We start from the raw sequence: 13,659 nt of genomic DNA, 5'->3' as shown, positions 1-13,659 counted from the left end.
ATAGCTATGCAGGACGGCAATTCTTACTGCTCACCCAGCAGTTCCCTTCTGCCGTTAATTCCTCAGCCAAACTTTTGCTACTTTATTCACATACACACACACACACTTCTAACATATTTTATATTAAATCACTTATTTGCAATATTTTCACTGATTTGTCAGAAAGGTATATATTTATCAAATGTTTAAAAAATGGAGACATAATGTCTGTGATATTGAATGTCAAACACACTGGGAAGCTGCATCTAATTTTGACTCTTATGATAAATTTCTCTCATTTTATTTCCCTTCTTACTACTTTAGATTCCTTCCTAATTTTTATGAGGACACCATGAGAAAATTCAGTGCAAATGGTGGATTTAAAATGTTCCACAACAAACTGTCAGTCATTTATCAAGTAATTGGAGACAATTTTCCTATGAGGTGTCCCTTTAAAGTACATTTTTCCAGTACTGTTTATTGAATGAGCATTGCTCGTGCTCATACTTTAAATCGTTCTTACCTTTTTTGCCAACACCCTTCAGTGCAGTAGCATTGACAGTTTGCATTTCTATGCTATTTCAAAAACGAAAGAAAATTGTGAGAGGAAGTTGTGAATCAGCTGCACTCTCCCATATTATGCTATTAAGCCCTAAGATTTCAGTGCCTTTAGAGTTAAAATATAGGCTAACACTTCCAGCTGTACAACCTGAAATTTGACTGAGTTCTTCATTCTTTGTAGAAGCAACTCATAGAAACAGTAGTTATTCTTCAAAGAAAATTGCATTTTAATTTAAAATTCTCTTGATATTACTGTGGTTTACTTCCTTCCGTATGAGTTAATGGTGTTTTATATCACCTTGGGTTTTTTACTTTTTTCTTTTTTTTTTTTTAAGGATAGTTTTTGCGTTGCTTATTAAATCACATGCAATTCAGGCACTTCAGAAAATTGTTAATGCCCTTGACCTCTTACTGCAATGAGTGCACTTTGCAGTAGAATTGCAGCTGGTAGCAACTGATATCATGACCATAATATATCGTGTTGAATCAGATCTTTCAAGAAAGCAACAGATGATTAAAAATGTTATTAATTTGACAAATGATAATCACTTTGGTAAATAAATATAAACTGAACATAAAGAACGTAATTATTAACAAGCTTCAATAAGTAAACCTGGGTTTGCAATTTCAAGGACGGTTTTTCTGAGGGGCGGTGGTTGTACATACATGTTTTGCCAAGATACCTATAGTTCTATTCTTTGAGAGAGGAGTCTCTGTCAGAGTTCAAGTCATTGTGAATTTTGATTTGCAAAGAGTCATGGCCCTTAAGGTGAGGATAAAGGACTGTAGTTAAGTTGCTGGGGACATATGTCAAAGACTATGCAGACCATCTGTGAAAGATGTTTCAGTCTGCTGCATTATTTATAATGAAAATGAAATGAAGAGGATTCTCCTTTTACTCCTCTCATGTACACTAGCAACGTTTGTTTGACATCAGTGGATCCTCACCTCTGTTCAAGGCTAGAAATTTGGCTTTGATTTCTGAACCATCAGTAACTAAAGATTTATTTTTTTTCCCCAATATAAAATCTTGCTTTAACTGGTGATGCCTTATTCTGTGTTTTTTTTTTCCAGAACGATTCAATGTATATCTTATGCCTACACCAAATTTAGATATCTATGGGGAATGTACAATGCAGATCACACATGAAAACATCTATCTCTGGGACATCCACAATGCCAAGGTCAAGCTGGTCATGTGGCCTCTGAGCTCTTTGAGGAGATACGGACGTGACTCAACATGGTTCACATTTGAGTCTGGAAGGTAAGAGCTAAGAAGAAGCAGCAGTAGGAAGAAATAAGCAGTGATTTTTGAGCAGCAGTCTGATAAGTTGGATTAGCCTCTCATTATAATGAAAGACGGAATACATTGCCTCTCCATAGACTTCTGTTTGTTGAATATTACTTTTCAATATATTCAACCCAGTGTTCAAAATAAACATTAATATATCTTATATTTAAAATGAGCTTAAGCTTCCTCTGACTTTTATTGAACTGGTTGAATTGTCATTCTTAAGGTTTATGAGTCTCACTGTGCTTAAACACTAGTGTGGTATAATTTCAGTACTTTTGATGTAGAAGAAATTAATTCTGGATCATGGAAAAGGCTCATCACACAGTATGAATGGAATAACTTCTGTTACTGTAGATAGTACTCTTTTTGGATGTTCCTGATGACTGATTGCCACCCTAGAGTATAATTGCAAGCAGGAGTACGGAGAACATTGTGAACCCATAAAAAGGCTAGCTCTTTATTCTGCCTGCAGTTTTAATCCTCATTGCCATTTCCATCCTCAGATCAGTTTTAAATGTCCATGGAGCTCTGTTTTGCCTCCCTTTCATATCGTTTTAATGCATCTCTTATCTTGCCGTTAGGTCCACTGCCTTTTCTGCGTTTCTGCGCAGAAAGAATTCTGCGTTTATCTCTGTCTTTAGTGATGTTTCATCTTGTATTTTACGGTTCAAGACTTTTCTAAGTTTGTCATACTCTCTTATGCAGAGCCTGAATTTTCCAAAGCAGTCTGTGAAATTACAGGTGTCTCTACACCCTGGGTTAGCCACACTGCCTTGTAAAAATCTTTATACGCATTTTGATGTGTACTTATTCAATATCATTAACAAATATTAACAAAAATACAGTTGGTTATCACAAACAAAAACATGGATCAAATGGACCCTACAGCCTAAGGAGGTAATGACCAAAATTCCTCTGCAGTTTCTTGTAGATGGGAGTTACCACTTAACACATAACTTTTTATATCCAGACTCATGTCACCAGAGCATTTTAGTGCTTTGCTTTTCTGTGATGATTTCACCATTAAAAATCATGAAGACATTACTTTTTTTAATTTAATATTGTTTTACTAAAAATTAGCAATGGCTGACCTATGTTTCAATCTAATTTCAATGATTAAGCTGTGGGGCTCATTCAAATACACAATTTTAGCAAGAATAATTTGCTAAATCATTCCTTCCCCTAGGCCTCAAACTACCTCCTGTGAAACTAGTTCAAGCAGCATACCTATGCAATACCTGAAGGTGAATAAAATGCCAAAAACAAAGCCTGGAACTCACCACGTTATTCTGGGGAAAACCAACCAAGCAAAAAAACAAACAAAGAAACAAAATCCCTAGCATTTTGCTTTATCCCATTCTTTGTGAATATCCCACTCATCTGACTCTTTGGCTAAATTTTTATTTGCAAGTATGCGTTTTATTAAAGGGGAAGGGGTTATTTTTGCATAAAAAGGTAATGATTGAAGACTTACTAATATTTGCTTATTCAGAGTAGTATATCTGTCTGTCAGTAGACCCACTTCTTTTAATTGATTCTGAAGGAAGCTATCTTTGGAAATGGGAATCGTCGTTAACTAAAACTAAGCTGCTAAAACTAATTCAGATTAATCACTTGAAGCTGATTTCTTATACATGTCTCAAATGTACTTGTGTCATTCTTTGCAGTGTTTTAATTATGAAAAATGTCATTCTATAGCATAGTGAAATTCTTCTTTTTTACAAGATAGTTGCTTTCTGTACTGCTCTATTTTTCTCTGTGGCACATCAGTACTGACAAACTATGTATAGTGATTGTATACATTCAAGTAAAATGTGAGTTTTATCTCTCTGCTTTTTCAAGCCTCCTACAGTATTTTAATTCCATACTGGTATCTGAATATCATCTTCCCCTACAATCCATGGACCATGCAACCTGATGAAAAGTGGATTGTTTTCCTGTGTTTTATTTTTATGAGTTAGCTCTGCCTTTATCTGTCATGCTTTATTGTCTTTGATCTGATTCCTCCCTTTTGCTTGCTTGGGAGTGCTGTATCCGTCTGATTTGGAAATGCATAAAGACTAGATTTAGACTGGCAGAAAAACGTAGAGGTAAAAAACAGGACTAGAGATAAGTCAGTATCTTCAGTAGCATCTGAAGACTATATAGGGCAGTACTAATGCTCATTTTAAAATCTGTTGTTGATTTGTTCATTTTTTTATTTTTTAATCAGCATCTTTCTCATCTTTCTGAACATGATTTTCTTTGTCCCTTGCTCTGCTAGTGCCTTAATACCATAAATTCCTGATGCATACTGTCTTACCAGAAGTGAAGCGCTCATCCACGTTTTATGAGAATGTTATGCAGTAAAAGTGTTGTTGCTTTAATTTTTCCCTAAGGCTTAAATATTAAATGCAGACAATTGCTTTAAAGGAAATATTTTTAAATAGGTTCTTATTTTTTACTGAGTTTTAGCAGCTATGCAGTATGTGTTTGAGGTTTGCAAGAACATTAAGAGCTCAGTTTTATGTATTTATTATCCATCCTCAGTTTTCATATTACTTTGAGAAAATAAATCCCTCCCATTAAAATAAATGGACGTATTCACAAAGAGATACTATGATAAATAAATGGATCAAAATTAAGCTTTCAGACAATTGAATTTATCTTTTAATAAATATATTGCTGTGCATGTAAATGGAATATGGACTCAGATGTATAAAACTAAACTGTTCACTTGTCTAATGAAATGTAATAACTACACAATTTGGAGGATGTCTCAAATATGGGAGAAATGAACACAGATTCTTTTAAACTGCCAGATTTTTCTGTTTAGTTTTGCACTGAATTGGAGTTGTAAATATGTATCTTTGCACTACCTATGAAGTTAGACCCATCCTTATTTTTCTTTATTTAGTGAAGCAATGAAAGTAAATATTTCTTGCACAGTGATTCACTTAATTTGTGTTCTTCCCTATCCAAAACCTGCTGAGATTTGGGGGAAGCACAGTTTTGTGTGGCTTAGTTTGATGCTGGATGGAGAGATTCTCATTGTTTAAGGTACCTGATGAGGGCTAATCCCATGCAGTCTATCCATCAATCAGAAAACAGTAACTCACAACTCCATTAGGCACTACAGTAGCTTTGTGCTGTTTAATACTGTGCATCTAACACAGCGAATGGATCCCACGGTAATTCAGAGCACCAGAGGAAGGAGCCTAGCATTTACTTCTCCAAGAGCTAAGCTTTCCACCTGACCAGCTTTGGATTGGCTTGGGGAGTTTTAATGTTGAATCATTAATGAGTCAACAGGATTTCCTTAATTTACGGACATGTATAATGTGTTCAGACACCTAATTCTCATTATTTTGGGTATTGGATATGTTGGAGACACTGTGCCTAAGAATGCAGTTGATCTGCATGAGTGCACTTATTTCTCTTCAAACTTTTGGACCTGCTGCTCCCCGTACGTGGGCTTTAGTCCCTGACTGTCTCTGATTTTAAGCCCCTGAAATGGGAAGTGTGCTTACAGAACTGCCTGCCTAACTGATGAAGATGAAGGTACTATAAAGTTGCACTAGATTGCATTAATTACATGCAATCCAAAAAACATGCCAGAAAAGTGGTAAAACAGGTACAGATGAAATATCTCATAGCCCAGATCAGGTGTGAAGACACTGCTTTCAGACTCCTGCCAAAGTTACAGGATTCATGTTGCTGATGTTGTAAACCAAACAATCCATAACAAAGGCCATAAGCAATGTTTAAAATTCACTCTCTGGAAACTGCAAAAGGCGGTTGTCCAAGCTCTACTTTTAGCAAAACAAGCTGGCTGAGGTACCTTTTTAGGAGCATGAGAGGAGATTCCTAAGAGTTCAGCGGCACTGAGAAAAATAAACACATATGGACTCTTTGTTCCTTTTGAAATGTTCTTTCTTTTGCTTTACTGCAGTTCTGCCATTTATATTAAACAATATTTTCTATGTACAGAAGCTGTCTGCTCAAGTCTATTAAGTGCTGGCCAGAAGTATCCAAAAAAAAAGCCCAAGTCGAGTTAAACACAGTGAGAAAATACAGTAAAGGGATGGGCTGTGGAAGCCCCAGCCAAACTTTATCACATCTAAGTTTCCAGGTGAATAGAGAGGTGGAGGCAGTAGGTTTGTTCTTGGAGTTCTGAGAACAGAAGGAGCCACAAATCCATGACACACTTGTTTTTCTGAAATATATTTTTTTCTATTTTGTAGACAAGACATTGAAATTGAAATGATTTCAAGTATTTCCAAGTTTATTCACGCTGTGCATTCAGAGAGACCCATTGAACCACACTAAGCTATTCCTTCTTTATTTGCCTTTGATTTTTCTTCTTCATCAGAGAAAAACTAATGAAATGTGGTATTCTCTGTCACTTCTAAGATCTGGAATCTGTTTCTTTGGTTGAAAAAAATATTAAGCTCAAGCATTGCAGAGTGGTGACATGAGAATTTCTCAGATTTTTTTTCCATTTATGCGACCCAAGACTGACATACTCATTTTTGCAGTGGTAGATAGACAGATGCTAGGGTTATCTGCAGCAGAAAGTTCAGTGTTTGCTTCAGGCGCTACATCTGACTGAAATCTTTCATTTGACTGTCAGTCCTCTGTGGCAATTTTTGGTGTTAATGTGAAATGTATTAGTCAATTAACCCTTAACGTTAAGATATAGGAAATGCCCTCTTTTTCCCTTATGTGGGAAGAGGCCCCTTATGTATGTGCCTCATGAGACAGTTGTTCTGGGACTTCATACACTGATGTACCTATCAACTCAGGTCTATACCTCCCTGAAGAGAAGCCTTCAGTTCCTGATTGCTGGTAGATTATCTAAATTGTGGATCAAGTTCATCATGGGCTTATCATAGAATTATAAATCATATATTTTAAATCATTCTAAATATCCTTATAAATCATAAACTTGGCATAGAATTTCTAAGTCACTTTGGGTTAAGCGGCAGTATGAGCACTCATGTGCAGCTGCAAAAAATAGATTTATCATTTCACATAAACGTTAGCTCAGAGCTCTTAGTATCCCACACTTAATAGTTCAGTGTGTTAGGATCTTTTTCTTCTTTTACACCTTTGTATTATTTTCAAAAAGCCTAATTACCCATGATGTGAATTTTCTGTGGTTTTGTTTTATCTGTTTTCTCACTGCCTCTTCACTTCTTTCTCATATTCTTTCCCCAAGCAGTATGTATTGCTAAAATCAGAAAATAACTTTAAAAAAGAAACAGGAATCTCTTGTATGTATCCACCCCTTGTTTTTTTTCAGTAATCGCATAGCTCTAATTTTAGGAAAAGCGGTATTTTTACCACTGAAAATGTTTAATTAGTTCCTGGTATTTAGCAGTGCCAAGGTTATTCTGTAATATGTTGTAATTGTGGTTCCATTCCTACTTTTTTTCCATTCCAACTTTATTCCAACTCTCAGTTTGCCTTCTGCCAAAGTCTTGACCTGGAATAAGTTCTGTGTTAGTCATCTCATTCACTTAAACCCTACGTAAAAAGGAGTTCTGTGTTTAACTCATCTACAGAACTCTTACTCTGGTTTTGATCTTGGTACCTAATCTAAGAACTCTTTTACTAGTGGAAACTAATATAGCTCATTGTAAGTGATTTATAAAATGCTCCTTGCATTTTCTCTCTGCCAAGGCTCCGCTCAGACTCATCTAGTGTTGGTAAGTCAGACTGAGTTCCACCAAAACTCACATAACAATGAAATTCTCCACAGTATAACTGAATATGGCAAACAGAGAGAAGAAGGGATTATATACAAGCTTCTTTATCCTAAATTTCTTCCAAAGTGTTCTGCCTTTTTTTAGTCCCTGTTTTGAAAATTCAGCCGTGATATACACACCTACAAAAGATTTTCTCCGACAGACAAAGAATGCCTGAGCCATTCCACTTTGCTGTGAAAGCTCTAATTTTGATGAGAAAAACAATGGCATCTCAAAAAAATACAATATATTGAAAGAATAAAGTTACCTTTAGTAAGCTGTAATTTTATCGCAAATAGCTTGAGAAGTCAGTGACTCCTAGGACAGAGCAACGTGCTCCACAGATGAAGTTGTGTAGCATAGCAATGAACAAATCTATAAATACTAAATTGGTAGGAATGAGCACATCGCTAATTCATTAATTTGCCGTTGCCTAACCAGTAAATTTCCTTATGAATTTGTACCAATGAAACATACGCAGTTAGAAAAACAGTCACCTAAAGTTTGTCCAGTTAACACAAAAGACATAAAGCTCAGAAGGAAGGCCATAATCTCTGTGGTGTCTATAGAAGTGGCTCATATTTGTGTATTTTACAGCCCAGAGAATGCAGCATGAGTTTTCAGCTGGTCACTGGATATCCAATATCACTGATATAATTCAAACGTTACAAAGCTTTTTCATGAAATCGCTAAGAATTGTATTGTGTTTGCCTAATATATTAGCAGACAGCATGTTATGTTCCTTCTGATGATCCTGGGATAACATGAACTGTGCCTTTCAGTTGAAGTGCACAATTCGCCTTCTCCCTTCATAACACCGTTGTATGTCATAATCAAAATAGGGCTTGTTTTAAAATATTTTGAGACCAGCTGCTATTTTGCTTTCAGATAGCTTTACATCTATGCTTGAGCCCAGAAGATTTGTTATTTACTTACCATATTCTAACTGTCCCTTTTTCATACATACGCTCTGCTGTAAGCATGTATTGTGAGATTAATATTCCTGATGCTGAATATGACTAATGAGGTTATGGCCATGTAATGTATGAGCAGAGAAGAAGCAGATGAAATAATTCATACATTCTTAATCACATTAGGACTCACTTATTGTTTCAACTCTACAATTTTAACCTTTGAATTCCACAGTGAGCAGTATCAATAATTAATCTCATATGGCAGTTCTGAATAACTTGAGATGCCCCAGCAGCAGGCCCTTTTCTCTCCAAGAGCCATAATAACATTCAACCTTCTACATCAAAATACAGCAGGACTGAAATACTCAGATTTGAGAAGTAAAACAATAAAAAAGCCGCATTTAAAAAAAAAAAATAAACAGAGAAACTCATATATACAAAATGCTACTAAATTCCATAATGCTCTTCATTGTTTTTATAGATACCATTTACAATAAGAGCCAGAGTGTCTATTTTATCACTTAAATACTGTTGCATCTCTCCCCCAGCAAGCCTGTTTGCATGAGCTAATTAAAAATACTGAAACTGGGCACCTAATTATCTGTACGGACAGTAGGAGAGTGTTAAACACTTCACAAAGGGCAACGCAGAAGGCCACATTTTGCACAGAGAACCATCTAGCCAGCAAGAATGCTAAGCACAAATAATCCTCCTTTTCTCCAAAGCTTATGAATGTAGTATCATCCATTGAGGAGGAGGTTTGAAATATCCTCTATGCTGTGGCTGTGTACTGTACAAACATAGACGGAAGTAATCAAAATGCAAAGGCTGGAATTTGCACAACAGAAGAGCCTTGTTCATGAATATGTAGGAACCTGTGCAAACCCCCCGCTTGCACATACACACACGGAGCGTTGCGGAAGCATAAAGGGGCATGGTTTTAAATGTCTGTGGGCTTCGTTTGTTGTCAGAGACTGGGGTTCCTCCACTTCAGCTGGCACATAGGTTTATTCTAAAGGTCGTGTTAGTGTCTGAACAGTTGTCTCCTTTATGTCACACGTGAAAAATGCCAATGGAAGTTTTATTTTTCTCTCAGTCTTGGGACTTGATTATACTGGAGTTGAGCTGAGTACTGCAGGTCACTACTCATGAGCTGAGAAAGCTACTTTTGCAGGCTGGTCTTGGAAGGTTTGCCTAATATCTGCCTAATTCCCCCTGTTGTTTCAGATAGTGTTGATTCATTGTTCTCACAAATAATAAACTCACTTATAAAATACCTATTGGCATCTTTTTGTTTAACTCTGTAAGGTGTAGTTTTTCTGGAGGATGAGGGTAACCAGTAACTTCTTTGCTTCAAAAAGAGGTCAATGGAGTGGTTTTGGCATTTGCTGTCATTCACAGATGTATAGCAGTTCCAGAAATACTTCTGTATTCTGGATATAGTAATAGTGTGAGAGCAGAAACTCCAGAGTGGAAATTTCCATGGTGATTCGTTTTTTTTCAGTAGCTGTATTCTGGCTTTTCATTAGTAAGTTGAATGCCATTACCAACACAGCTTTATGTATATGTATATTATATATACAGATTTCCAAACATACTTATAAATGTGATCTCAGTGCACCTGTGACTGTGTTGGAATATGTGAGTAACTGTGGAGGTTACTGACTTTTTAATTTCTTTTTTTTCTCTTGCTGTAGGTTTTTACAAATTTTGTTTGCAAAAATCAATCAATAATCGTGAAGGTAATTAATATTTTCATCCATTAACTTAATAAATATTTTCATTAATTATGTCATTAATTAGAAAAACAAATTCTGCTCTTCTGTAAAAAGCTATAGGTAAACAAAACCAAGACAATAATATTGAAAGTAAATTAATGGGGAGTTTGCATTCATTTGCTTTTTGAGTTAAAATGATTTTTTTTTTAATTTTATGCCCATACAAACCAGAGAATACCTAGGATATTTTGGTTCAAACCTTTAAAACAAGCTAAAAAACTCTGATATAGATTCTTCACTGCTTCTCAACAGCTGCACCCTTAATGAAATCCAAGTTACTTTTTGTGAATGTTTGCTACTAAGACAAATACACATGCACATACACACGAATATGTTTAACAACACATATAATATAAAATGTGTTCTTCCCAAGATGGGTATATAACTAAATAGGAAGACCTGAAAGGACTATCAAATTGACTATTCGTGAGTAATTCCTTTAATTTTTTAGATAGCGATGATAAATGCTGATTGCATACAAATCCATGTGCTGAATTTCAGGGTTTTTTTTCACAAAGCACTTTGCTAAGGAGAAAACAAGCCTAATAATTGAAAACCACGTCACAGCCTTCCTAGCATTATCATACATTATGCCCCCCTCAAGTCTTTTATTGCAACTAAGTGTCATCTCACTCTAATTTAAATTAACTAAAGAATTATCAAAATATTGTCACACAGGGGTGATGGAGAGCACTTTACAGGTGGTGCCTGCTCAGTAGCATTCTGGAAAAGTCGGGCCGTTTTTGAGGTGTGCTTGACTGGTCCCACAGGCTCCTTTAATCTTCTGCTTATTTATAAGGTACCGAAGGAAGGTTTGTCCCTTAGCCCCTCTTAGAGGAAATGCTATTAGCTACTGTGTCCCTCCTAATAGTACTTCTTTGCTATCACAGTAAGTTATTACTATTATTGCACTATTAATAATGCTGTACTCTGTGGTGTGTGATTTATTTCTGCTGTGAGTAGTCATTTGTCACATATAGTTTCTAAAATGCTTCCATCTTATCAGAAAGAGGGGAGGGAGAGGCAGCATCTAATGGAATCCCTCAATCTCAGTGGCTCCAAACATCGTTTGATCTTTCTGACTTTTTGGAAGAAAACTCAGTACAGTGCTATAATTCACCGAGATGCTTCATCTACTTGATTATCCTGTCAGTGGCTGAAAAGTCAAATATAACATTGTACTCACATGGCTTGCTTGAACCAGTGCAACAAAGCAAATTTTCACTTTTTTTTACTATTTTTTTTAAATTCTCTGTCCAACTTGGAAAATATCCCTCCTTTAAAATGATACTTCAAATGATCACTGGTACATTTTTTGAAAACAACATTTTGTGGTGAATGACAGGAGAGATTTTTATTTTCCTGAAATGTATGCTATTATGGCCAAAATTTCATCAAGTTGACTATATAAGTAAATAAAAATTATCATCACTTATTACAAAACTGCATTCATTAGTATGCAGTATTTAAAAACTCAAAAAAAATTTAAACTGTCTGACCATAAGTATCATTTACTGTCAGGAATGAGATTGAAGGGCACAAAATATTATAGTCTGGGTGATGATTCAGTGGAAAACCCTGAAGTTCTTTCAGATGATGACTGAGGGTGCCAAACCTTTATTTAATGAAAGAACGGGCTAGATCATCTGTATTTCTGGTGACTTACTTATCGAAGAGTACTGTCACTGCCACCAGAGAATAAAGAGTGACAGTGATGTAAACCAACACTGCTCTGGAGAGGACCAGGGCACGAGTGTGCTAAAGCTGTTTTGCACAAACATTGGACAGCAAGTGGACCAGCTTGCTGGGACTAAAAGAAATTCAAGGTATTGATGAAAATAGGAGGGAAGGTTTTGGGGGGGGGGGGGGGGGACACAGAATGGGCTAATAGGAGGAGATAGGAATGTGGTAATGAAATACATGGGCTGGTAAGGCAGAAATAGATAGGGAGGGCCTTCTGAGTAAAGGGAAAAGGTAGATGGTTTTCTGATGGGACACTGTAGCAGCTTTTGGAATATGGGTAGCATTTTTGGAACAACACGTAATCAGAAAGTGTGGAGGACCTGAGCAAAAAGTAGCAAGAAGAGATTGGCCAGGATAAGCACTCGTCATTGGCAGATGTTGACAACACCATCTCAAATATTTCATTTCACAGGTACTTTGCCTTTTTATGGGAGGCTTCTTTATGCCCCGTTGGACCAATTTCTCAGAAAGAAAAAAAAGAAAAATCAGTATGATTAGCTCTCAGCCTTAGAAGCGCAGATGAAATGGAGGGCAGCCAAGAAAAAAGTGTTCAGTGCATGTGAAAGTAGTGTCAAATAGCTGATAAAAAGGACCATCAGAGAAATTACAGCAGAAATAGTAATACACAGAAATAGAAATGTATATTAGCATTTATCTTGAGACTAATATTCTGTCTATGATATGAAGGATACCTATAATACGAATGTTCCAGAGTGACAAAATGGGGAAATACTTCAAAAGACTTTTTAAAGGTTACCGAGGATACTCAAAATGATTTTAGTGGTCTACATGAAATAGCCACAAACATGCCCAAGCTATTACGTGTAAACGTCCTGGGAAGGCATGGTCACCTTTTGCTGCATAAGAACCATGAATATCCATTATTTATTATTTTGCACGTAAGGGATTTTTACCCTTTCTCTTCTGCCACCTATAGTGCTTCCTTTTTGGATAGCTATGTATAAATGTTTGATGTAGCCAGTAGGTATTGCATCTAGAGTTCATGGATTTTTTAAACCTGGCATACGTAATCATGGACAGAAGGGATTGACACATTCCAGTGTTCAGAGCAGTTCCATGGCTGTTATAAATTTCTTATAGAAATATTACTAAGGCAGTGTAGAACAGCAGAAGCCTAAACTCTGAAATATTGAACTCGACGAGTAAGCTCCAGTGTAAAAGTAGCTTGTTAGTGTTTTTTCACAGCAAAGGATGATTGCTTTTTTCATTTTGCTTTCTAACAATGCCCCAAGTTCCCTGGGAAGAGCGCAGGCATGCTGCGCTTAAAAATTTTATGCATTAGAAAAGATGCATTTCATACTTTTAGATTCTACTATCCCAAATTCGTTTTGCAGTCTTTGTTTTTCCCCTCTTCTGGTGGACTTGTCAAGGTGCATTTCTTGTCAATTAGTAGCATCTCGTGCTATGCAGAAAACTGGTCTGAGGGAATATTTGCCCAGAATAGATGGTGGCACACACACACAATGACCACAGTTCTTACCATTCTTACTTCAACCTTTTTGTTTTAAGCAAAATCCTCACTAAAGATAGCATAAAACGTGTCTTTATCCAGTAAATGTGTCTTTCTCCAGTACAGCATCAGTAGTTTCACACAGGACTCATAGTAGATATTCAACTAAGAGAACCTAATCAGCATAACT

General features: G+C 36.2%; 1 protein-coding gene across 2 annotated transcripts in view; it reads left to right on the top strand.

Annotated features, from left to right (window-relative positions):
* DOK6 (docking protein 6) overlaps positions 1-13,659 on the top strand; it is a 262,055-nt gene that overhangs the window by 167,732 nt on the left and 80,664 nt on the right. For both annotated transcript variants that reach the window (XM_052787234.1, XM_052787235.1), the window contains exon 5: positions 1,615-1,804. In XM_052787234.1, the coding sequence (XP_052643194.1) occupies positions 1,615-1,804 (190 nt within the window). The remainder of the gene's footprint in view (positions 1-1,614; positions 1,805-13,659) is intronic.

The sequence above is a fragment of the Harpia harpyja genome, chromosome 5 (genome assembly GCF_026419915.1).
Source record: "Harpia harpyja isolate bHarHar1 chromosome 5, bHarHar1 primary haplotype, whole genome shotgun sequence".
NCBI classification, from domain to species: Eukaryota; Metazoa; Chordata; class Aves; order Accipitriformes; family Accipitridae; genus Harpia; species Harpia harpyja.
The sequence above is the reverse complement of the archived record's forward strand: the minus strand, read 5'-3'. Positions and strand labels throughout refer to the sequence as shown.